At 51.2% G+C, this 26,937-nt stretch overlaps 1 protein-coding gene across 1 annotated transcript in view; it reads right to left on the reverse strand.

Annotated features, from left to right (window-relative positions):
* The window catches only part of LOC140430960 (astacin-like metalloendopeptidase), a 665,106-nt gene that overhangs the window by 277,631 nt on the left and 360,538 nt on the right, over positions 1 to 26,937 (reverse strand). The window contains exon 10 of the mRNA XM_072518803.1: positions 4,305 to 4,423. Coding sequence (XP_072374904.1) covers positions 4,305 to 4,423 — 119 coding nt within the window. The remainder of the gene's footprint in view (positions 1 to 4,304; positions 4,424 to 26,937) is intronic.

The following is a 26,937-nucleotide window of genomic DNA, read 5'->3' on the forward strand; positions in this document are numbered from 1 at the left end:
CTGATGCTGAGACCCGCCACAATGATGCCCATGTAGCAACCAGGTGAGTTATCAAGCAGTGCTTCGGCCTCCTGAAGGTGTGGTTCAGGTGCCTGGACTGGCAGCTCCTCGTAGTGGGGGAGTCTCAGCCTAAGGCGACAGCTGCGTGTGCATTCCCATCCCATGGAGTAGCCCAGGGGCCATCGGACACCCCGAAGGAAGAGGAGGTGATGTGGTCCATGTCAGTGGCTCTCACAGGCGGGATGCTGGAACACCGCAGCACTTCGGATTCCGCCCCCCCCCACACCCCCGTCCCTGGAGGAGCTCTCCAGTATGATGCTGAGTGGGCGTCTGCATCGTGGCCTGCTGCATCCTCCTCAACATCGTGCTGCAGAGGCGTGAGGAGGAGGATGAACGCCAGTCCTCGTGCAACGAGGAGGATGGGGGGAGGGCAAGGATGGGCAGGACATGGGGCTCAGGCAGGCATGGAAAGCCTCACGCCAGGCCAGCGTGCACGGTCCGATTAGATCACCTCCAGGTTCGCCGACTAAGGAGGGTGGGGGGGGGAACACAGGCCATGGTCAGTAACGTCACAGCCTCCCCACCTGCACCCCTCTGTGAAAACATACCTACAGCACTATGGGGTGGTGACCCTGGATTGGCAATCACACCAGGTCTATACATGGGATAGAGGATGATGACAACTGCAATGAGCTCTGGTGCTCCACATCGTATGATAGTTTCTGACTCCTGCCCACGGTAGCAGATTCCACCTCGCCCCTATAACTAAACTGTGCCCTGCACCTGTGCCAACTTAACTGGTGTCTAACTTTCTGGCCTTACAGGCCCTAACGCTACGTCTTGGTGGATTCCCAAACAGTACAGCAGGAGTGGAGGCGGCCTGCTGCAATTCCGGCCCTGCAACCTGGGTCCCCGTTGGCGGCTGCCTTCCGGGACGACCAGGTCTGGATGGACCTGCCCGCTGCCCTCGGGGTGTCCGATGGTCCCCGGGCTACTCCATGGGATGGGGGTGCGCACGGAGCTATCGCCTGAGGCTGAGGCGTCCTCACCATGAGGTGCTGCCAATCCTGGAGCCCGCTCTGATCTCGACTAGGTTCTGCATTCTGGCGGCATGGAGCACAGGGATTGCCACTCCCTCTGGGATTGCACCACATCACCCATTCACTGTGCCACCACGTTCTGGGTCTGTGTCACATCAGCCAGTGACTGCACCATCTCTCTCTGGGACTGGGCCACCTTCCTCTGTGTCTGTGCCACGTCAGCCAGCACCAGGCCAATGCCCCTGACATTCCCAGCAATGGCCTGCTGTGACTAGGCCACGCTCAGAAGCGCCATTGCAATTTCCAGGTGGCTCTCGCACTTGGATTGCCTGTGAGGTAGCAACCCTGTCATGGGCCTCGGCCAGCGCCTGCACAGTATACCCCAGGCCTGAGACATGCTGATCCTTAGCCAATATGGTCGCCTCCCAAGGCCTCCACCACCGATGCCACCCGTGCTGTGTTGGCTTGTTTGGCATGTATTGTTGGCACCACCTCCTGCTCTTGCAAGCGGTTGAACTGCAGGTACTGGTTGCTCGACGACAACGCCTCATGTTGTTCCTGGCTCTACGACTGCATCTACACAATTGATGGGACTGCCTGTTCCAGAAGCCTGAAACCCATCTGGACGGCAGCTAGTTCGAGGGTTGGGCAGCCCTCTGACGGTCTGCCTCCTCGGGCGTTCCCTGCTCCACCTGCTGTACTGGATCAGCTTTGTGGTGTGCACCAGATTGTGGCCCGGGAGCCTCTTCACTAAAGTGCCCGACCGAGGTGAGTGTCTCTGGGATGGTGGAGGGTGTTGGAGACAGTTGTGAAGGGAAACACAAGGGTACAGCTGTGTGGGCAGCACGGTAGCATTGTGGATAGCACAATTGCTTCACAGCTCCAGGGTCCCAGGTTCGATTCCGGCTTGGATCACTGTCTGTGCGGAGTCTGCAAATCCTCCCTGTGTGTGCGTGGGTTTCCTCCGGGTGCTCCGGTTTCCTCCCACAGTCCAAAGATGTGCAAGTTAGGTGGATTGGCCATGATAAATTGCCCTTAGTGTCCAAAATTGCCCTTAGTGTTGGGTGGGGTTACTGGGTTATGGGGATAGGATGGAGGTGTTGACCTTGGGTAGGGTGCTCTTTCCAAGAGCCGGTGCAGACTCGATGGGCCGAATGGCCTCCTTCTGCACTGTAAATTCTATGAAATCCATATCATCCTCAGACTCGAGCTCCAGGGTGTCCTGCGTCTCGGGCCGAGGGCTGCCGTCTGAGCTGCTCTCATCGTGAGTGCTCAGCTTATGGGGGGTCTCCAGCTGTGGCACTGGCTGGGGGCGTGGGCCACCAGATGGTCTTACCCCATCTCCTGCAGGTCCTGCAAAACTCATGACAAGATGCATGATTAGACTGTGGGCCGGGGGGAGTGGGGGTGGCGGGGGTGAGGGTGGTGGTGAGAGTGGTGTGAAGGTGGTGTAAGGGTGAGGGGGAGGGTGATGGTGAGGGTGGGGGTAGGGGTGGTGTGAAGGTGATGTTGATGGGGGTGATTACACATATGCCACAAGAACCACAACTCAGCAGGATCTCACTTCCTTGCCCACAGCCGAACTCTATCCTGGTGACCTTTCCAAATGGAAAGCAACAGTATTAGACATGCAGCACATGGGGTGGGTAGCTGGTGCCTTCAGTGGCCAGGGCACCGGAATCCCTTTTTCCGACTGAATCGGGGGCGGCACCTGTTTTTGGATGCTCCGCCCCATCCAAAACGGTATCATCGGGGAGTACAGCGCATATCCTTGGGACGGCCTCAGGACGTTGTTATGGGCCAGGGTTTAGAGAACCCCAAAGGGTATCATGGAGTTCACCTGACCCACAACTTTTAATAGATTGTGGTATGGGGAGCACACGGCCCACTCTACAGGTGTGGTACAGCAGAAATGGAAAAGTATTTTTTAAAGTAAAACACTGTTTATTCCATGAACTTTTTTCAAACATACAGTGAACATCTTAGCAACCATTAATTCAAATGCAACCCCCAAACAATACAGCACTAAATAATCCTTAAGCTGTCCTTTTAACATCCCTAAGACTTTAAAAAAAACTTTAAACAGAAGTACATGAGGTTAAAGTCACTACTGAGAGCAATTATTACTTTTAAATCACCAAAGGATCGATTTACAGTTTGTAGATTACAGAGAGAGACTCTAATACACTTTCTGGCTGTGACTGCAGCTATCAGGCTCTGAAAACGAAACTAAAACATGCCCTGCAGCAAACAGCCTAAAACGAAAGTAAAAAGCTGACAGACAGCCCAGCACCACCCACACTCTGACATCACTGATAAACACCCATTTCTTGAAGGTACTCTCACATGACAGCGTTACCTGAAGGGCCGGGTTCACGACGACACGGTTCACTTATGCTCTCAGTTTTCGTGAACCTCTCGTGGCGGATGCGGACTGTGTCCAGCGCTGCCACAGTTGGGGGCGGGGGAGCCGTGCCACTGGCTGGGAGGGAGGGGTTTCGGAGAGGGCTGGGGGGACTGGTGGGGGGTCGTCCGGAGGTGGCAGGGGAGATCCAGTGGGACACTATCTGGCAGGTCGAGTCAGCATACGGTCGGCGCCATGTTGTATGGCGTCACCGCTGCAGGTCATGCCATGCACATGCGCAACCCTGTACCTGGCCATTTTCCGGACGTTTGTGATGCGGGAGCTAGGAGTTTTACCCAGCTCTGCTGCTAGCCTCTCCCTGATCCCAAAATCGGTGAAAGTTCAGTGCTGATTTTGCCATCGTAAATCACCACAGTTCCCACGCCCGCTTTGACACATAGCCACAGAATCGGAGAATCCAGCTCTTAGTCTCAGAAATTAAGAATCCAGCCCCAGATTTTTATCGAATTCAAATATCACCATCTGCCATGATATGATTCAAACCCAGATTCACAGAGCATTACCCAGATTATTGGTCCAGCGACAATACCACTATGCCTCCACCTTCACTGTGTTCTGCCATTTCGGAGTGTCTGGTGTAATGAAAACTTGTTTTGCATTTACTTGATGATATGTCCAATCTTCAAATAATTATGAGAGACCTCTAGTTCAAAATGTTCCATTCACCGGACTGATAACACTAATTGTTACAAGTGCAACCAAATTCAGAAAAAGAGGACTTGAATATCTATGAATATTTCCCCTGCATCTTTCTTTAATTCCATTATCAATTCTTACTATATTGCTGCTACTCCCTGTACATGTTATATTGTGCATCTTACCATTGAGCCTTTACACACCTTGAATTGACCGTGTGCTCTAATTATCCAATTACAGTCAGCATTGTTAGGATAATTGGATGGGTGATTTGGCGATTCTAGATTTCCAGAATTGGCTATAAACATGTTTCCACATATATCTGAAAAACACGGAATTTAAAAGGGTGGTTATCACAATTTCTTTCCAAGCATATACACACTGATAGGGAATGACACTGTAAGCCATTGAGAAACAAAAAAAAATCCAGCTGTTAATTTGTGCAAATCACTGAAGGTCCATGGCCAAACCAGGGAAAGTTTACCTAAAACAAACAGGATTGTGTCTTTGTTGTAACATGAGGTCATACAACGAGGTGGTATTCAATCACAACGGCCACTTATTAACAAAGGAAGAACATTATACACACAGAACAACACAACTCCAAGGCTTATTCTGATGATAGCCGTTACCCGGGTCTGCGCCCTGATGCCCATAGGCCCATATTCGCATGCTCCATTCTAAAAGGTTCCACGCAGGTGACATGGCCCAAGACGGATTGCCCCTTAAAGGGACCACGCTATCACAGCTTTGCATTCACAGAATCATTCAGTAAAATCAGATGTCACCATAGAGTTGGTCTGACCACATCCAGTGGACTGAACCAAACTGTGATCCCTTCAAATGATATAGGAGCTAATCAAATGATTCCAAGCTTAAAAAACCTTGGACGGGATTCTCCATTTCAGACAGTAAATGCTAACGCTGGGACAGAATTGGTGGACTTCTACTGCAGCAAAATCGGCACCGTTCTGGAGCAATTTAACAAACGTTAATGGGCTAGTACTAGCATCACGTGGGACATAATCGATTCCAATGAAAAATGGCAGTGGATTGACACTTGAGAGGCTGACGAACTGAATATTAGAACTCCACTCCCCACACACACTCAACCCTGCCAACATTTGGCAGCACAAAGAGCAGCACCCTGGTAGGCGGACGCAGAGGTCAAGACCCTGGTCGATAGAGGAGAGGCGGGTTACCCTGTATGCCAGGGTGGGAAGGAAGCTGCCACCCGCTGTCGTACACCAGGCCTGGGCGCAGGTTGCAGAGGTTGTGAGCGGCGTGGGCCCCACCAGGACTGGACATGAGTGCCGCAGAAAACTGCACGACTACCTCAGGGCAGCCAGGGAGATTAGTCAGCACTGTGCCTCTGGCACCAATCTCCAGCCCACGCGTATGTAACCCCCTCGCCCCCACCTGGAGGGCGACCGGACCCCATCTGCCGACGGTGTGCATGCACCTCACCCTGCACACATGCCAGCACCCGTACCGCCGGCTGCCAAGGCCGGGTGCCCTGACCATGAAGGCCACCAGCTATCCACCCCTGTGCTGTATGCTTCTGACTGCCTAACACTTTGTGCTTTCTGTCTATCCAAATCAGGAGAAGGAGGCCCACAACCACTTGGAGAAGGACACCACTGGACCTGCTTCTCCTCACCGTGGTGAAGAAGTTGGCACCAGGAATGGTCAGTGGGCCCGGAGGGAGGTCAGTCACCAAGGTGGAGGGCGGCATTGGATGAGCAAGTGAGATCCCGCTGAGTTGCTTTTTCCCAAGGCACGTTTGTTACCACCTCAGCAGCACCCCCACCCCCCCACCCCCACACCCCCTCACACCTCCCCACACCCCCTCACACCTTCCCACACCTTTACACCAACCTCACAAATCCCCCAACATCATCTCCACATCCCCCCACAGCCCCGCTCCATCACCACCACTCCGACACCACCCCACAACCCTCTCCATCACCACCCACCACCGCAACCTGTGATCCAATCATGTGTCATGTCTTGCGTCTTGCAGGATCACCTGGCGATGAGGCGGGACCCGAAACCCAACCCCAAGTGGATAGCAGCGATGAAGAGTGCATGGACAGCGATAGGAGCACTTGAACCGCAGCCCGAGACATCTTGGAGCACCAGGACAGGGGCAACAGAGACTTCCTGACACAGTGGTCTCCAACACCCTCCACTATCCCAGAGACACTCGCCTTCGTTGGACATCTTGGTGAAATGGCTCCCGGGGCACTACCTGGTGCGCAACACACATGTTGTGGTACAGATTCTGGAGTTAGGAACAACCGAGGGTGCGGATGGTTGGAAGGCGGTCCAACTCCAGGGTCTAGCTGCCGTCCAGATGGGTTTCGGGAAAGGGTGGTTCCATCGATAATGGAGATGCAGTCACAGAGCCAGGGACTGCATGAAGGCTTGTCAGCAACCATCCAGCGCATGCAGGTACAGTGGAGGAGTCCAACGTCCTGCGAGGGCATGAGGAGGTTCCAAATATGCATGCCACCCAAGCCAACAGCACATGGATGGCGCAGGCTGTGAAGTCCTTGGGGGAGAATGTATCGACCATGGGTCATGATATCGAAAGGCCTGGGGCACTCTGTGCAGACGGCGGCCAAGGCACAGGACAAGGCTGCCCTGTCACAGGCAGCTATGTACCAGGGCCACCTGGACATTGCAGCGGTGCTCCAGTCACAGCAGGTCATGGCTGAGGGCATTGGTGGCATTACCCTGGTGTTGGCTGACATGAGCCAGGCACAGATGGAAATGGCACAGTCACTGGGTGATGTAGCACAGTCCCAAAGGGAAGTAATCCATTCCCCCTCCTGTCCCTGGTGCATCTGATAGGCAGCGGACAGAACAGGGCCCACACCACCAGGGACACTCGGGCAGCAGCTGGGCCCATCCAGGCCCGGTCGTCCAAGAAAGTGCCACCAAAGGGGACCCAGGTCACAGGGCAGGAACTGCAGCAGGCCACCTCCACTCCTGATTGTAGTGATATCATGGTTGTGTTGTATTCACCAACGGACCACTCGGAGTCTCATTAGTATATAAGTGAATGTTAGAGTCAGGTGACCTCAGATGACTGGAGAGCTTGGAGAAAGGTTGCTTGTGCATGATCAAACTATTATTCATCTGTTGTTTTGTACATATTTGACCCACAGTTAATGGTAACAAATCATTTGTAGCTTTAGGTACAAGTGTTCTTGTGATATAAATCAGGCCATCCGGCAAGCACATTACAGTGCCCATGTGGCCAATTAAAATAAATCACAAAATATCTCTGAGAGATTATAATGGTTCAAGCATTAATTGTTATGGTGCTTGTGACCTGAGTGTGGTGATGAAGAACACAGTTTATTCCATCCCATTATATATTGTTTCCAAGCGCTTGAATTCATTATTAGGTGATCAGTCCTGTGAAGAATTAGCTCGAGTGCAGTTGGTATATAGCATCCACAAAGGATTGAAGCAGCACTCCAACGATTTTGAGCAAATTGTTTACAATTTCAACGATGTGTTCACAGGTTTTGGTGGACTACCATTCACCTACAAGATACAACTCAAAGAGAATGCAAAACCTGTGATGCATGCACCAAGAAGAATCCCTGCACCTCTTCAGGATTGCATCAAAAAGGAGCTAGACAAAATTAAAAGTAATAAGAAAGATAGAAGAACCTACCAATTGGGTAAATTCCATGGTATGTGTTAAGAAAAAGAATGGTGATATTTGCATTTGTATAGACCTTAAAGATCTTAACAAGAATATCAAAAGAGAACATACCAAATACCAAAGTGTGAGGAAATCACATCTGAGATGGCTGGTGCACAATTATTTAAGAAACTTGATGCATCTGAAGGTTTCTGGCAGCTAAAGCTAGAGGAACAAAGTACAAAGTACTGCGCTTTAATACACCATTTGGACGGTATTGCTTTCTGAGAATGTCGTTTGGTCTAAGAAGGGGTATGGTTGATCGGCAGGGAGGCGGGAGGGGGGAACCCTCCGACCAGGCTGGTCACAAGGAACATGAGGGGGCTGAATAGGCCAGTCAAACGGTCGCGTGTTTCTGCGCATGTGAGGAGTTTGAAGGCAGATGTGGCCTTTTTACAAAAGACACATCTGAAGATTGGGGACCATCCAAGGTTAAGGAAAGAGTGGGTAGGACAAGTGTTCCATTCGGGGTTGGATATGAAGATGCTGGTCAATATGCTGGTGGCGTTTGAAGTGGGGAATATCGTAGCGGATTCGGGGATGTGGAGGTTTGTGATGATAAGTGGGAAATTGGAGGGGATGCCAGTGGTCCTAGATAATGTTTATGCCCCAAATTGGGATGATGTGGAATTTATGAGGAGAGTATTGGAGAAGATCCCCGACCTGGACGAGCACCGGCTGATTATGCGGGGGTTGGGGGGACTTTAACACGGTCATTGAACCGGGGATGGACTGGTCGAGTTCGAGATCGGGGAGGGTATCGGCAATTGCGAAGGAGCTGAAGGGGTTCATGGAGAGCATGGGGGAGTGGACCCATGGAGGTTTGGGAGGCTGAGGGCAAAGGTGTTTGCATACTTTTCCCATATGAATCAGGTCTACTCGCAGATTGATTTTTTTGTGGTGGGTAAGTCACTGCTGGCGGAGGTGATGAACTTGGGATATTTGATGATCTCGACCACGCGCCACATTGGGTGGACTTACGAGTGGATCGGGGGGAGGGGCTCAGAGCCCGCAGTGGAGGTTGGATGTGGGGCTGCTAGCCGAGGAGGAGGTGCGTGAGCAGGTGAGGGTCGCCATCCGGGTGTACGTGAAGTTAAACGAAATAGGTGAGGTCTCGACCGCCATGCTATGGGAGGCACTTAAGGCAGTGGTCAGCGGGGAGTTTATATCAATTCATGCCCACAGGGAGAAGGAGGAGCGGCAGAGATGTCAAGGTTGGTGGACAGAAGGTACACGGAGGCCCCGGAGGCGGGATTGTTGAAGGAGGGGCAGAAGCTCCAGATGGGGTTTGGATTGGTGTCCACAAGGAAGGCAGTGGGCAGTTGCAGAGGGCCAGAGGGTCCGCCCGGAGATGGAAACCATTCATTGACTTCTACCAAGACAGTTAAGTCAGCAGTGGGGTGGGGGGGGGGGGGTGGCTTAGAGATAACAAGAAAAAGTGGAGGCAGAGAGGGTGGGGGTATGGTAGGGAGGGCAGGTTGTGCTTCTTGGCTATTTATTGAGTTATGCTGTGTTCTCCTGTTTGTTATTTGTTGGTCATCTTTTTTATCTTGGTTGTGGGTTTATTTGATGTTTAGTTATAATAAAAATAATTTAAAAAAAAGAATCTGACAAAGACAAATTCTCAACATGCCCAAGCCACACGACAAGAACAGTTGAGACAGTTCATCGTCCTTTGGTTAACATCATCAAGAAATCTTAACCAAATGTCTCTGCACATTCAGAGGTTGATGATGAAATTACAGCACTATGACTTCAATCTCATCTCCACGCTAAGCAAACATTTGTTCTCAGCAGATGCATTATTGAGAGAGCCGATACAAAATATTAGCAGTGAAATTGCTGCAGATGTAGGTCTGCATGTCAATCTTATTTTCACACTACTACCAATATCAGATACAAAACTAAGTGAGATCCAAGATGAAACCAGGAAGGATCAAACTCTTCAAGTGGTGTTGAGAAACATCAACTCATATTGGCCCAGAGGTCAATGTACTGAGTCCTCCAATATAAGATCTGAACTCAGCATCATTAATGGAATTGTACTCCATTTGAACACTATAGTTGTGTCTCAATCTCTTCGCAAGGATGTACTTAAGAGGACATCCCGGGATTGAGAAGTGCTTGTGACTGTTTATGGTCAGGCACGAACCAGGAGATTGATATTGACAGGATGGTCAATTGTTGTGACACATGCCAGGCGCATTGTTGCAAGCAAACAAGAGAACCTATGCAAATATCCGATTTACCTACAGCACCATGGCAGAAAATAACTATGCATCTCTTTCACCTACGAGGGAAAGATTATTTAATTATCATAGACTATTTTTCAAACTATCCGGAGATTCTCTACTGTCAAGCATAACGGCAAGCAGTGTAATACTGCATACCCAGTCAATTTTTGAGAGACACGGAATTCCTCAAGTCACCGTGAGTGGCAACGGTCCTTATTTTGGCTGAAAAGTGTGGCAACACTTTGCAGTCACATATAATTTCAACCATGTCACGTCAAGTCCATTGTACACACAAGACAATGGCAAAGCCAAAAAAGTTGTGCATATTGTCAAGCAATTGTTGAAGAAGGCAATGAACAGCCAATCTGATCCATATCTCGCACTATCGAGTTACAGAGAGTCACCATTCATAGAATATCATAGAATTTACAGTGCAGAAGGAGGCCATTCGGCCCATCGAGTCTGCACCGGCTCTTGGAAAGAGCACCCTACCCAAGGTCAACACCTCCACCCTATCCCCATAACCCAGTAACCCCACTCAAAACTAAGAGCAATTTTGGACACTAAGGGCAATTTAGCATGGCCAATCCACCTAACCTGCACATCTTTGGACTGTGGGAGGAAACCGGTGCACTCGGAGGAAACCCATGCACACACGGGGAGGATGTGCAGACTCCGCACAGACAGTGACCCAAGCCGGAATCGAACCTGGGACCCTGGAGCTGTGAAGCAATTGTGCTATCCACAATGCTACCGTGCTGCCCAGAATAATAATCATCACTTTTGTCACAAGTATACTTCAGTGAAGTTACTGTGAAAAGCCCCTCGTCGCCACATTCCGGCACCTGTTTGGGGAGGCTGGTACTGAACTCACGCTGCTGGCTGTGTTCTGCATTACAAACCAGCGATTTAGATCGTTACAAACTCTGCCCCGTCTAAGCCCCTGGCACTAAGTGAGTCCCAATCAATATTGGGGAAGTTGACGTCTCCCATCACAACAACCCTGTTGTTTTTACTCTTTTCCAAAATCTGTCTACCTATCTGCTCTTCTATCTCCCGCTGGCTGTTGGGAGGCCTGTAGTAAACCCACAACACTGTGACTGCACCCTTCTTATTCTTGATCTCTACCAATATAGCCTCACTGCCCTCTGAGGTGTCCTCCCGTAGCACAGCTGTGATATTCTCTCCAACCAGTAGTGCAACTCCGCCACCCCTTTTACATCCCCCTCTATCCCGCCTGAAACATCTAAATCCTGGAACGTTTAGCTGCCAATCCTGTCCTTCCCTCAACCAGGTCTCTGTAAAGGCAACATCATTGTTACAAGTAGTAATCCAAGCTCTAAGTTCATCTGCCTTACCCGTAATACTTCTTGCATTAAAACATATGCACTTCAGCCCACCAGACCCGCTGTGTCCAGCAGCTTCTCCCTATCTGCTCTGCCTCAGAGCCATACTGGCCCGATTCCCTAGTTCTCCCTCAATGCTTTCACCTTCTGACCTATTGCTCCGGTGCCCACCCACCTGCCATACTAGTTTAAACCCTCCCATGTGACACAGCAAACCTTGTGGCCAGGATATTTATGCCTCTCCAGTTTAGATGCAACCCGTCCTTCTTGTACACGTCACATCTGCCCCGGAAGAGCTCCCAGTGGTCCAGATGACGGAAAACCTCTGTCCTACACCAGCTGTTTAGCCACGTGTTTAGCTGCTCTATCTTCCTATTTCTAGCCTCACTGGCATGTGGCACAGGGAGTAATCTCGAGATTACAACCCGAGAGGTCCTGTCTTTTAACTTTCTGCCTAGCTCCCTGAACTCCTGCTGCAGGACCTCATGCCCCTTCCTGCCTATGTCATTAGTGCCAATATGTACAATGACCTCTGCATGTTTGCCCTCCCCCTTCAGGATGCCCACTACCCGTTTGGAGACATCCTGGACCCTGGCACCAGGGAGGCAACATACCATCCTGGAGTCTCTTTAACATCCACAGAAGTGACTATCTGTGCCCCTGTCTATGTGGGGACTCTTTGATCACCTCCAGGTTCACCGACTAGGGGGGGTGCAGCCAGGGGCATGAAAACCGCATTCCAACCCCTTACCCCTTCACTTCCCAACCAGCCAAACCCCTGCTTGCACCCCCTCCGTTATACGTACCTGCATCGCTATGAGCTGGGGGCCCTGAGTTGTCAGTAACAGCAGGTCTGATCCATGGGATGGAGGGTGATGCCAACCCACTCTTCGATGAGCTCTGGTGATCCACATTGTCTGACAACATCTGACCCCTGCCCATGGTTGCACCGTCCACCTGGGTGTTCCCTGTATGCAGGCTGCCCTTTCCTTTTTTTTAATATAATTTTTATTAAAGGTTTTCATAAAATATCAATAACAAAATGAGAAAGAAAAAAGAACCCAACAGGGTTAAGTACAAAACACAATCTAAAAAAGCAACACCCCAAACCCCTCCCCCCCGGTACCTAAATAATAAATTAACATTAACACCCCGACTTAAGACAACAGGTGTATACACCCCCTCAGACCCTTCAGTGTAAATAACATAAACAAAAATAAAGTAAACCCCCCCCCGAGCTGCTGCTGCCATTGACCAATGTCTATCGTTCTGCCAGGAAGTCTAAGAACGGTTGCCACCGCCTAAAGAACCCTTGTACCGACCCTCTCAAGGCGAATTTCACCCTCTCCAATTTAATGAACCCTGCCATATCGCTGATCCAGGATTCCACGCTTGGGGGCCTCGTATCTTTCCACTGAAGGAGAATCCTTCGCCGGGCTACCAGGGACGCAAACGCCAGAATTCCAGCCTCTTTCGCCTCCTGCACTCCCGGCTCCTCTGCCACCCCAAATATTGCGAGCCCCCAGCCCGGTTTGACCCTGGATCCTACCACCCTCGACACCGTCCTCGCTACGCCCTTCCAAAATTCCTCCAGCGCTGGGTATGCCCAGAACATATGGGTGTGATTTGCTGGGCTCCCTGAGCACCTAACACACCTGTCCTCACCCCCAAAGAACCTGCTCATCCTTGTCCCGGTCATGTGTGCCCTGTGCAGCACCTTAAACTGCATGAGGCTGAGCCTCGCGCACGAAGAGGAAGAGTTCATCCTCCCTAGGGCATCTGCCCACGTCCCCTCTTCGATCTCCTCTCCCAACTCCTCCTCCCACTTACCTTTCAACTCCACCACCGAGGCCTCCTCCTCCTCCTGCATCACCTGGTAAGTTTCCGAGATCTTCCCCACTCCCACCCACCCCCCCGAGAGCACCCTAACCTGTACTGTGTGTGGCAGTAGCCGTGGGAATTCCACCACCTGCCGTCTGGCAAACGCCCTTACCTGTAAGTACCTGAAGGTATTCCCCGGGGGGGAGCCCATACTTCTCCTCCAGCTCACCCAAGCTCGTGAACTTCCCGTCCACAAACAGGTCCCCCAACTTTCGTATCCCTGCCCTGTGCCACCCCGAAAACCCTCCACCTGTTCTTCCTGGGGCGAAGCGGTGGTTCTCCCGTAATGGGGTCCACGCCGAGGCCCTAACTTCCCCCCTATGCCGCCTCCACTGCCCCCAAATTTTGAGGGTCGCCACCACCACCGGGCTCGTGGTATACCTCCTTGGAGGGAGCGGCAGCGGCGCCGTTGCCAGGGCCCCCAGACTCGTACCCACACAGGATGCCGTCTCCAGCCTCTTCCATGCAGCCCCCTCCCCCTCCATCACCCACTTGCGCACCATTGTCGCATTGGCGGCCCAGTAGTACCCACAGAGGTTGGGCAGCGCCAGCCCCCCCCTATCTCTGCTCCGCTCCAGGAACACCCTTCTCACCCTCGGAGTCCCTCGCGCCCACACAAACCCCATTATACTCCTGTTAACCCGCCTGAAAAAATCCTTCGGGAAAAACATGGGGAGGCACTGGAACAGGAACAAAAACCTTGGGAGCACCGTCATTTTGATTGACTGCACCCTACCCGCCAGGGACAGCGGCAACACGTTTCACCTCTTGAACTCCTCCTCCATTTGCTCCACCAGCCTTGTAAAGTTAAGCCTATGCAGGGCCCCCCAGCTCCTGGCCACCTGGACCCCCAAATATCTGAAGCTCCTCTCCGCCCTTTTTAGTGGGAGCTCGCCAATCCCCCTCTCCTGGTCCCCTCGCTGAACTACGAACAGCTCGCTCTTCCCCATATTGAGCTTGCACCCCGAAAAGTCCCCGAATTGCCTAAGGATCCTCATTGCCTCTGGCATTCCTCCCACCGGGTCCGCCACATACAGCAGCAGGTCGTCCGTATAAAGCGACACCCTATGCTCCTCCCCACCCCGCACCAACCCCCTCCAGTTCCTCGACTCTCTCAGCGCCATAGCCAGGAGTTCAATCGCCAGTGCGAAGAGCAGGGGGGACAGGGGACACCTCTGTCTCGTCCCTCGGTGCAACTGAAAGTACTCGGACCTCCTCCTGTTTGTGGCCACACTCGCCATCGGGACCTCATACAACAGCCTAACCCACCTGATAAACCCCTCCCCAAACCTGAACCTCTTCAGCACCTCCCACAGGTACCCCCACTCTACCCTATCGAAGGCTTTCTCAGCGTCCATCGCCAGCACTATCTCCGCCTCCCCCTCCCTCGCCGGCATCATGATAATGTTCAAAAGCCTCCGCACATTAGCGTTCAACTGTCTCCCCTTCACAAACCCCGTCTGGTCTTCATGGATGATCTGCGGCACACAATCCTCAATCCTCGTGGCTAAGACCTTCGCCAGCACCTTGGCATCTACATTTAGCAAGGAAATCGGTCTGTAAGACCCACATTGCAGGGTATCCTTGTCCCGCTTCAGGATCAAGGAGATCAGTGCCCGGGACATCATCGGGGGTAAAGCCCCCCCCCTCCCTTGCCTCATTGAAGGTCCTAACTAACAGCGGGCCCAACAGGTCCATATATTTTTTATAGAACTCGACCGGGAAACCGTCTGGGCCCGGTGCCTTCCCCGCCTGCATGCTTCCTATCCCTTTGATCAGCTCCTCCAGCCCAATCGGGGCCCGCAGTCCCGCCACCAGTCCCTCTTCCACCTTTGGAAACCTCAATTGGTCCAGGAAACGGCCCATCCCTCCCTCCTCCCGTGGGGGCTCGGATCGGTTCAATTCCTCGTAGAAGTCCCTGATGACCCCATTGATGCCAACCCCACTCCGCACCACGCTCCCTCCCCTGTCCTTAACTCCCCCGATCTCCCTAGCTGCGTCCCGCTTCCGAAGCTGATGCGCCAGCATCCGGCTTGCCTTTTCCCCATACTCGTAGACCGCCCCCTGGGCCTTCCTCCACTGCACCTCCGCCTTCCTGGTGGTCACCAGGTCGAATTCGGCCTGGAGGCTGCGCCTCTTCCTCAACAATCCTTCCTCAGGTTCTTCCGCATACCTCCTGTCTACCCTCACCATCTCCCCCACCAGCCTCTCCCTCTTCCCCCGCTCCCTCCGCTCCTTGTGGGCCCTGATGGAGATCAGCTCACCCCTCACCACCGCCTTCAGTGCCTCCCATACCATCCCCACTCGGACCTCCCCGTTGTCGTTGGTCTCCAAGTACCTCTCTATACTTCCTCGGACCCGCTCGCTCACCTCCTCGTCCGCCAACAGCCCCACCTCCAAGCGCCACAGCGGGCGCTGGTCCCTCTCCTCCCCCATCTCCAAGTCCACCCAATGCGGGGAGTGGTCCGAAATGGCTATTGCCGAATACTCGGTATCCTCTACTCTTGCTATCAGCGCCCTACTCAAAATGAAAAAGTTGATTCGAGAATAAGCCTTATGGACATGTGAGAAGAATGAAAATTCCCTAGCCCCGGCCTTGCAAATCTCCAAGGGCAAATCTTTGGGCAGCACGGTAGCATTGTGGATAGCACAATTGCTTCACAGCTCCAGGGTCCCAGGTTCGATTCCGGCTTGGGTCACTGTCTGTGCAGAGTCTGCACATCCTCCCCGTGTGTGAGTGGGTTTCCTCCGGGTGCTCCGGTTTCCTCCCACAGTCCAAAGATGTGCAGGTTAGGTGGATTGGCCGTGATAAATTGCCCTTAGTGTCCAATATTGCCCTTAGTGTTGGGTGGGGTTACTGGGTTATGGGGATAGGGTGGAGGTGTTGACCTTGGGTAGGGTGCTCTTTCCAAGAGCCGGTGCAGACTCGATGGGCTGAATGGCCTCCTTCTGCCTGTAAATTCTATGATAATGGTCCACCCCTCCCATTTGGTCCATAAATCCCCTCAACACTCTAGCCGCCGCCGGCTTCCGACCCGTCCTAGACCTGGAGCGATCCAGTGCAGAATCCAACACCGTGTTAAAGTCTCCCCCCATTATCAGGCCCCCCACTTCCAAGTCTGGGATCCGACCCAACATACGCCACATAAAACCCGCATCGTCCCAGTTTGGAGCACATCCACCTTGAGCCCCTTCAGGTGCGCGAACACGCGGGCCCGCTTAACCGGCCCATTCAGTCCCCTTACATTCCAGGTTATCAGCCGGATCAGGGGGCTACCCGCCCCCCTCCCCCGCCGACTAGCCATGACACCTCCTCGGCCAGCCACGCGCCCGCACCCCACACCCGGCCCGTTCCCCACAGCGGCATACCCCCGTCTCGACCCACCCCACTCGCTCCAGCTCCTCCTTGATCTTAGCAGCAGCAACTCGATCCCCCCGCCTCTGGCTAGGACCCATCCTAGCTGGTTTACTCCCCCCATTGCACTTCCGCAAGTCAGCTGACTCCTGCTGACCCCGGCCACTCCCGCCTCCCCTTCGACTCCTCCCATTGTGTGACACACCCTCCTCTCCCGCTCCCCATTCACAGGCTCTCCCCCTCCGTTCTAAACGCGGGAAACAATCCTCGCTTCCCCGCCCCGGTCCCACCCCCCCGAGTCTTCGGTGCGGGAAGAAAATCCCGCGCTCTCCACCTACCAGGCCCCGCCACCAACCAAAACAGTGCCCAACCCGCCCCATCCACCCTCCCCAACCCGAAAGAGAAAAACAGAGAAAAAGAAACCCAAGACAATACAGAGGCCCCCCCCCCCACCCCCCCGAACCAAAAATAGGCATAACATATCCACCACAGTCCCCAATCGCCCATCCCGACCCTCAGTCTGTGTCCAGCTTCTCGGCCTGAACAAAGGCCCACGCCTCCTCCGGAGACTCAAAATAATGGTGCCGGTCCTTGTAGGTAACCCACAGTCGCGCCGGCTGCAACATGCCAAACTTCACCCCCTTCCTGTGCAGCACCGCCTTCGCTCGATTGTACCCGGCCCTCCTCTTCGCCACCTCCGCACTCCAGTCCTGATATATCCGAACCTCCGCGTTCTCCCACCTGCTGCTCCTCTCCTTCTTGGCCCACCTGAGCACACACTCCCGATCGACGAACCGATGGAACCGCACCAGCACCGTCCGCGGAGGCTCGTTAGCCTTGGGCCTCCTCGCCAACACTCTATGGGCCCATTCCAGCTCCAGGGGCCCCTGGAAGGACCCCGCTCCCATCAGCGAGTTTAACATGGTGACCACATAGGCCCCCACGTCCGGCCCCTCCAACCCCTACGGGAGGCCCAGAATCCACAGATTCTTCCGCCTCGACCGATTCTCCATCTCCTCGAACTGCTCCTGCCATTTCTTGTGGAGCGCCTCGTGCGCCTCCACCTTTACCACCAAGACTAAGATCTCGTCCTCATTGTCAGAGATCTTTTGTTGTGCCTCTCGGATCACCACCCCCTGGGCCGTCTGTGTCTCCAGCAGCTTATCAATAGAAGCCTTCATCGGCTCTAGCAGGTCCGTTTTAATCTATCTGAGGCAGCGCTGGATACCCTCCTGTTGCCCCTCCGCCTACTGCCTCCACGCTGGCTGGTCTCCGCCCGCCGCCATTTTGTCCTTCTTCCCTTCCTTCTTCTGGTCCACCAACACCTTTTTTGTCACCCCGCTCCTAGTTAAAGCCATATACTGATGGGGAGCTATTATTAACTCCTTCCTACACCGGGAAACGTCGAAAAAGTGCCCTTGGGGGCCAGAAAAGAGCCCAAAAGTCTGTTTTTGCGGGAGCCACCGAATGTGCGACTTAGCTCCGCATAGCCGCAACCGGAGGTCCAGGCTGCCCTTTCCATTGCACGTTCGCACCGAATCCCTGGGGTGGCAGTGGTGGGGACGGTTGGGGGTGGGGGGGGGTTAGGCGGGGGGGGGGGGGGGGGGGCACGGTCCACCCACAGGGCCTGCACCATCACCCCCTGCCCCCTACTCCCGGCCAGCCCAGACCAGCCCACCACTCACACCCATCAGACAGAGCACCGAGGCAGGTTGTAACGGTGGTAACAGGTGTTTATTGTGAACAAATATTTACAGATTTGTGCCCTAGTCCCTATGACTACACTGTGCCCTGCACCCATACCAACTTAACTGGTGTCTAACTTTCTGGCCTTACGGGCCCTAACGCTATGCGTTGGTGGTTCCCCAACAATACAGCAGGAGTGGAGGTGGACTGCTGTGACTCCTGCCTGCGATGAGAGTCTCCTTCCTCACGCGTTGTCTGGGCTGTCCAAGCCTGAATGGGCCCAGCCGCTGCTCGGGTGCCCCCGGTGTTGTGCTGCCACCTTGTTCTGCAAGCTGCCCACCAGATGCGCCAGGGACAGGAGTGGGGGGGAGTCCGAGGTGCTGCGGTGTTCTGGCACCTCCCCTACAGGAGTCACCGGCAGGGCCCCATTACCTCCTCCTCCCTCAGGGTACCCGATGGCTCCCGGGCTACTCTTTAGGATGGGAGTGCGAGCGGAGCCATCCCCTGAGGCTCCTCCGCCACCTGGCACTGCCAGTCCTGGAGTCCCGCTCTGGTCTTGACCAGGATTCGCACGCTCATGGCTGTGGAGCACAGGGAGTGGACCATCTCCATCTGGAACTGCGCTACATCACACTGTGACTGTGCCACCACTCATTTGGATTGGGCCACCTTCCTCTGGGTATGTGCCAAGCCGGCCAGCGCCTGGGCAATGCCGCCGATGTTCCAAGCCATGGCCTTCTGTGACTGGGGCATGCTGAGGCGTGCCGCTGCAAAGTCAGGTGGCTCTGGCATGTGACTGCTGTGAGAGGGAAGCCCAGTCCTGGGCCTCGGCCACCACCTGCACAGAATGCCTCAGGCCTTGGACACGCTGGTCCACAACTGAAACCGTCGCCTCCAAAGCCTCCTCCATGCAGTGTTGGCCTGGGTGGCTTGCGTGGTCAGCTCCACCTCCTGATCCTGCATGTGGTTGGACTCCTCTTCCTTCGCCCGCAGTTGCTGCATGCTCACTGACATCCCCTCATTTAGTCCCTTGGCTCTCTGACTGCACTGTGGTTGGGAGTGGATGTTTCAGAAGCCCGAGACCCGTCAAATGTTGGCTTGTTCCTGGTGTCAGCCTGCCCTCTGACCATCTGGCCCCTTGGGTGTTCCTATCTCCACCTGCTGTACTGGATCAGCTGTGTAGTGCGCACCAGGTAGTGTGTCTACACTACAGTGTCCAACCAAGGTAAGTGTCTCTGGGAGGGTTGGTGGAGGGTGTTGGAGACAGCTATGATGTAAAATCAGTGTCAACCTTCAACCCGAGCTCCGGGGTGTCCTGAGTCTTGGTTGGAGGACTGGTGTCTGGGCTGCTCTCCCCGTCAGTGCTCGGCTCTCCAGGGGGCACTGGCTTTGGGGACGGGTCCGACGGATGGATCTCCGGCAGGTCCTGCAAGACACAAGACGACATGCATGATTGGACAGTGGGCGGGTGGTCAGTGGGGGTGGGCAGGGAAGGATGAGGGTGGTGTAAAGTGAGGGTGGTGCGGGGCTGACGGTGGTGTAGGACGAGGATGGTGTAGGGCGAGGGCGGTGTAAGATAAGGGTGGTGTAGGGTGAGGATGGTGTAGGGTGAGGGTGGTGTGTGATGGGCATGGTGTAGGCGAGGGCGGTGTAGGGTGAGAGTGGTGTAGGGTGAGGGTGGTATGGGGTGAGAGTGATCTAGGGTGGGGGTGGTGTGTGGTGGGCATGGTGTCGGCGAGGGCAGTGTAGAGTGAAGGTGGTGTAGGGTGAGGGTGGTATGGGGGTGAGAGTGGTGTGGGGTGAGGATGGTGTCAGGGTTGGGGGTGTGGAGGTGAGGGAACTGTCTCGACACACGTGTCATGGGGAACCACAACTCAGCACGGTGAGGAGGTGGGTTACGGGTGAGCGTGGGAGCGGGGTCAGTGCCAGGGGCACAGTGCTGCGAACTCACCCTGGCCGCCTCAAGGAGGCCATGCAGTTTCTTTCCTGCATTGGATGCTGGTCCGGACGACGTTGCCCACGGTGCTGACTGCCTCTGACACCTGCGGCCAGACATGATGGACGGCGGCGCCTGGCGCCCTTTCTCCCGGGCTGGGTATAGGGTCATCAGTCTCTCCTCCACTGCGTCCAGGTGAGTCTCCATCTTGGCGTTGGTGAACCGTGGCGCTGCTCTCCTTACAGCCATCTTGTTGGCTGGGACGGTGTGTGTGGGAGGAGGATCATTTATGTGTGGCTGCGGCTTGTCAGCCTCCTGAGTGTCATTCATGGACCTGGCGAATCCGGCACCATTTTTCATTAGAATTGATTGTGTTCCACGTGATGCCGGTAGTAGCCCATTGTGGTATTGGAATCGGTGCAGTTGTAGTGCTGATTTTTCCGTTGTGAAATTATACACATGCTCCTCTGGTGTCAACACTCATCTCAGAAATGGAGAATCCAGCCCAACATCCCTGCATCTAGTCTATCCAGTCTGTCAGAATTTTATACAGTTCAATTAAGTCCCAACTCATTCTTCTAAACCCCAGGCTCAATCGACCCAATCTCACCTCATACAATAATCCTGCCATGCCAGGAATTGGTCTGGTGAACCTTGACTGCACTCCCTCTTTGGCAAGTATATCCTTTCTCAGATAAAAAGACCAAAACTGTACACAATAATCCAGGCACGGTCTCACTCTAGTTGCAGAAAAACCATTTAGGACTGAGATGAGGAAAGATTTCTTCACTCAGAGAATAATGAACCTGTGGAAGGCTGTAGGGGCCAGGCCACTGAATGTGTTCAAGAAAAAGATAAATACATTATTAGATATTAATGGCATCAAGGGGTGAAGGTGGGAATATGGCATTTAGATAGAGGATCAGCCATGATCATATTGAATGGTGGAGCAGGCTCTGTGGTGATATACATCACTGTAAGTACACAAAGGGTTAATGTACATACACTACACCTAGCTAGACACTAGAGGGAACACCAGAGACATGACACACAGACAGTCAACCAATAGGTCAGTAGGATAGGACACGACCAATGGGCAGGCACGATACACACAGAGGTGACACTACCACAGGAGGGCATTACACCAACCCATATAAAAGGACACATCACACATGCTCAGGCTCTTTCCAGTGGAGACTCTCAGTGAGTACAGACACAGGGTTGATTGAACATCACTCCCACCACATGGATTGTAGCAGACTGGTCCGTCAGTCTGAGTAGCTATAGCAGGATTAACAGTAGCGTCGAATCCAAGTAGGAGAATTGTTACTAGTTTAATAAACGTGTTAAAGCTATCTCCAAGTCTGAACCTTCCTTTGTCAGAATGCACATCAAGGAAGCAGCTTATGCTACTTCAAGAACATAACAAAACATTGTTCCGGGAGTGGACTGTTAAATCCATATAGTTTCAACTCAGCGAACAGTGACAACCAGCAACAACAGCCAGGCAAGATGATGTTCGGGATTCCGGTTCCGCAGCAGCTCAGGTACCACGGCAATCTCAGTGAAAACTGGTGTTGGTTCACGGTAGAGATTCCAGATCTACCTGGTAGCGTCCGACCTAGATGGCATGGCGGTTGCAGAGAAAATAAAGCTTCTACTTACCATCGCGGACACAGAAGCAGCTGAAATCTTCCAGACCTTCAAATGCTCAAAGGGGCAAAACAAGAGCGATTCCAGGCAGTCCTGGACAAATTCCAAGAATTCTGCGAGGAACATACGAGAAGAAAAGGTAAAAGAGGCGCCAAAACTCACCGTGAGGTAGGCTTGCAGCAACGAACGGCAGTTTTGAATTGCAGCCATCTTGGAAAAGGTGCTGCACATGCGCAGTTGCGCGAAGAGGGCACAGAACGGGAAGGTCCATTTGCGCATGCGCGAGAAGCCGCACATGCGCAATTGTGAAAAAGGCCCCAAGTAAAGGAACAGCGATCTGCACATGCGCAATCGCTTCCTACGCACACGTCACATGCGTCGTGACATCAGAGGCCCCGGACCACGCCCACTTAAAGGGGAAATGTCCCAAAACAGGGAAAAAAACTTTAAAGTCGTAAAATCCGATTTTTTCACCTGGAACGACAGCACAATGCCGGAAATTCGACCAGTAGCTGAAAGTAACCTCCGCAGAACCCTGCAACAAGCAGTTAGCACTGCCCAAAGAGATGATGCAGTCCTTGAAGACTATGACTCAGACCTTGAATTCTTCTTTGGATATCGTGAGCCCAATGTCAGCTCCGACACAAAACGTGATGATATGGTCTTGGAAGACAACAACTCAGACGAAGCTTTCACCTTGGGAGGCTACCCCAGTACCAAATCCGAACCGCAACTAGACGTGTTGCACATTGACGACCCCGACGACGAGTTCTTCGGATTTGAGGATCTTCAGCCCAGCAGATATGACATCCCGACACGTGAGTGCAGGGTTATGCTGCGGCCTGACACCAAGAGACAGAGAGCGGTACAAGCCCACAGAGAGCGGCCTCCTGCCACACAGAGAGTGGTCCACGCACCGCGAAGGGTCCCCGACTCCACACAGAAAGCGATGAAAGACTCCACAGCGAGACAACTGCATGTCTCCACACAAGAAGTGACTCCAGTGAAACAAGCCTCCATAGAGAGCTCGTGGACAGACTCCACGATAGAAGCAACGCAAGACTCCAGAGCGCAGTCCTTGCATGAATAAGAAGTGATGACAGTTTCCACAGAGAGACCAATGCATGATTCCACACAAGGAACGCTGCAAGATTCCACAGAGGGAGTGACACAAGCCTCCACAGCGAGCTTGTGGACAGCCTCCACGATAGAAGCAATGCAAGACTCCAAAGCGCAGTCCTTGCATGAACAAGACCATGAGGATCTAGCAACCTCCTCTGAGCAACCAGCAGCAGCCAATGCAAGTCTGCCACACTCAAGTGAACAACAGAAAGACTATGACACTCTGTCACGCTCAAGTGTACAGCAAGCAGACTATGACAGTCTACCACGCTCCAGTGAACAAGAAGAAGACTCTGACAGTCTACCACGCTCAAGTGTACAGCAAGCAGACTATGACAGAGCACCCAGATTATTTGAGCCACCCGAAGAAGACTCTGATGGTCTACCCAGCTCAAGTGAGCGACAAGAAGACACTGAGGTCTACCCACTGTATGTGAGGCAAGTGACAACGACATCCCACTTCCCATACAAGATGTGCAACAGACCTCAGCTAGAATGTACAGAGGCACTTGACAATCACAGTGAGACTACTGGTGACTCTGATGACACCACGTTACTTCAAACCTCATTCGCTCAAGCCTCTCCACAAGCAAATGCATTCCTGAATGTTTTGACTCCGGACAGGGAGCATGAAGGAATCTTTAATTTATTGGATCTCAACCTGTCGAACTACGCCAAGTTTGGGGGAAGCTTAGTTGATGAATCAAGTCCTGGCGCAATACGACAAGTTGTAAGATTTGTACTATTTCTGGACTATGCCAAGTTGTTCGATTCCTTGTATTATGCAACTGTTAATGTTGAAGGAATTTATATCATCTCTGCTATTCGGTTATCAGTAGCACTTTGCGAATACTGGAACTCAGCAGAAATTCGCAGTATAAACTTCTCAGGTGCCAAAAAGAATAGTTTTATTTGTAGTCGCTTGATTACAATTTGAAAGTCATTTAAAAGGCAATTCGTAGACAATTCAAAGCTTTCAGAGAATTACAGACATTATCTTTCTTTGCTTAGGCAGACAGCTCAAAAGTAACTTTTAAAAGGTCAAAGTCTGGCAATGAAACATGAAGAGAGAGAGAAAGCTAATCTTCAGCTAAACTCAAACTCAAAGTCAAAAGTGGACTAACATCACTGACACAGACTGGTAGACTGACAGAACCCCCAAAAGACAACACAGCACAACACACACTAAAATGGCGGGAGGAAACTTTTCAGTTATACACTTTCATATCTGTCTTAAGTCATCTAATCACACCCCAATATAATCCTAATTGGTTTGGGTTAGACTCAAACACATTTGATTTGATGGCAAGCCGTCCATCTTCAATGTGCAACATTAGCTTTTCTGACCCAGCTGTTATCTGCATTGTGAACAATGGTGCCTTCATGTTGCTGTGTATTCAGTCCCTGTCCTTGACAATTAGCACAAGCAGTGTCAAATTATCTTGCAACTGTGCTGTTTTAATGTCACACTGACTCTGAAAATATGCATTTGCCAGAACAACGGACCTCAGTAAAAGTGAATTATGCTGTATAAATGGGTATTTAAAACTGGGGCTCAACATTTATGCTTAAACAGCTATCTTTTACCTATACTAGTTGTATTTGAAATACCTGGCTTCTACAGTCGGCCCTTTGATAAATCGAAAAATTAAGTGAGATATATCAGAAAAGATTAAAATACATCATTAATGCGATAGGATAGGTAAAAGCGCAAAGAATCATTGCAGGTATTTCAAAATAATTATTATAATTAATAAATTAATCAAGTTTGATCACATTGGTATGTTATGTAAATGATGAATACAGCTACACAGGAGAATAGGATTATTCTTATTGTGGACATTCCAGTGTGTCCAAACCACCCACAAATTTTATCCCAAAGAGAGATAAATTGGGGTGGATCAAGTTTTTTGATTTTGTTTTGGATATGTAATGACAAATCTTTAACTTCTTTAGAGTTATCGGGAATGAAAGTGCAACACTCTGCACCAATCAGGGCGCAGGTGCCAGCTTTTTCAGCTGGCACATAGTCAAGTGTCATTCGATTTTGTAATACTACGTTAACATTTTACAGATCTTAACATTGATATACTGATTGAAAATTGATATCATGATTACATAATTCAGCAATAAACAATTAATAATAACTTCATGTATACAAATAAAATGAATATACAGTAAAAAGTTGAAAATATGGTCTAGTAATAAATGGTAAAATGATTATCAAAATTGATGTCAAGTCTTTGACATCTTCTGGATTATACACAAAAGCTTGTTGAAAGGGTGAATTTTCTTGTGGAGACAAAAAGAGGCGTATAGCTTGGAATGATGCCATTTGCATCTTTAAACTTTTTTTTTTGTCACTCAAATGGACTGGGAGTAAAAGTTGGATTACTGCCAAATTCCCGTTATCCAATTTCTTTGAACGACCTGTTCTTTTGGCTTTTAATCAAAGATTGTTGTTTTTTTTTAAAACCAGCTTCCACATTGTTTGAAGTTTTAATTTCCAGGCTAATTTTAAACATTTATTTTAAAATATCAAATACAATAACTTATTAAATATATAACTGAACCAATCTTGTGCTGTATCTTGATTTTCTGTAGATGAATTTGTTGATTCTGTTAAAGGAAACACAGCTAACAAGATATGTTAATTTCTTTAAATTAATAAAGCAACATTCAGAATAATGACAGTTTTCTTAAGTTGACAGTTCTTGGCAACTTTTTAGCGATACATTGAAGTTTCTTTAGCTGCTTTGATGGCAGCCGTTCTGTTCTGAGTAAGTTCTCTTTTTCGTTTGGAAATTTTCTGTCCCAAGTAAACATCTTTCTGGGCAATTTGTGCTTTGTGAAAGCTAGCTTTGTGACTATTAGTACTGAGGTGGTTCAAGACCATCCGTAAATCTTTGTCATGATCATCTTTATTGATGGAGGTTATCAGAACATCATCTTCATATTGGATAATGGTGGAAGTCCGAACAGGCAGTTGCCTGAGATGATTCTGTAAAGCCATGTGGTAAACAGTTGGGCTATTATGATACTGTTGTTGATTAACTGTAAAAGCAAACCATGGTTGTAGTTGCTTAGCCAGTGTTGCTGACCAGAAGCCAAACTGGGTGTGTCTTGTTGGTACGTGTTACATGGTTGACCACGAGGTGGAGACGTATTGTAGTGAACATTGTCTACTTCATTATCATCTCTCGAATCCATCCGTTGTTTTTGATAGCATTTTGCCATCCAGTGTCCTACTCTACCACAGAAAAGACATTGTGGTATTTCCTTATGTGATTTTAATGGAGCAAGGGTACATGTTTGCCCTGGCGCTGGTGGTGAAATTGTAGTTACTGCTGATATTCCTGCAGGTGCTGCAACAGCTGCCGCTGGAGCAGCAGGTAACATGCATTGGATTTGAGCAATAGGCTGCATTTGAGCAGCTGCAGTGTTAAAAGTTACCTGGTTGTGCAAACCACGATCTATCTGAATGCATCGGTCAACTATGTCTCGGTATGTGCCAGCTGTGGCCCAAGCTGGTAAAACCAAATTCAAGGCAGCAGAAACTCCAGGTTTAACACCGGCTATAAAAGCTGTTTTTAATGGACTTAAAGTGCTTGCATCCCATGTGTCATTTTCCTGGTCGAGTGTCATCCCTGAATATTCCATCCAAGTACGTAAAAATCTTTCCTCAAAATCTTGAATATCTTCATCATTTTTTTGAAAGCAAGATGTGATCTTAGACCAATTGGTCCTCGGGGGGCGAAATTTTAATAGCTAACTCTTGACTGCTAGCCAACCAGCTTCTAAATTTTGCAAATCGTCTCCAAGAGCAACTTCTACTTCATTTCTAAGGGTTGAAATTACACGAGTACCTAGCATGATAGTCAGAATTTGTACTCCATCAAATG

This window comes from Scyliorhinus torazame, chromosome 10, assembly GCF_047496885.1.
Source record: "Scyliorhinus torazame isolate Kashiwa2021f chromosome 10, sScyTor2.1, whole genome shotgun sequence".
In the NCBI taxonomy this organism is placed as follows: domain Eukaryota; kingdom Metazoa; phylum Chordata; class Chondrichthyes; order Carcharhiniformes; family Scyliorhinidae; genus Scyliorhinus; species Scyliorhinus torazame.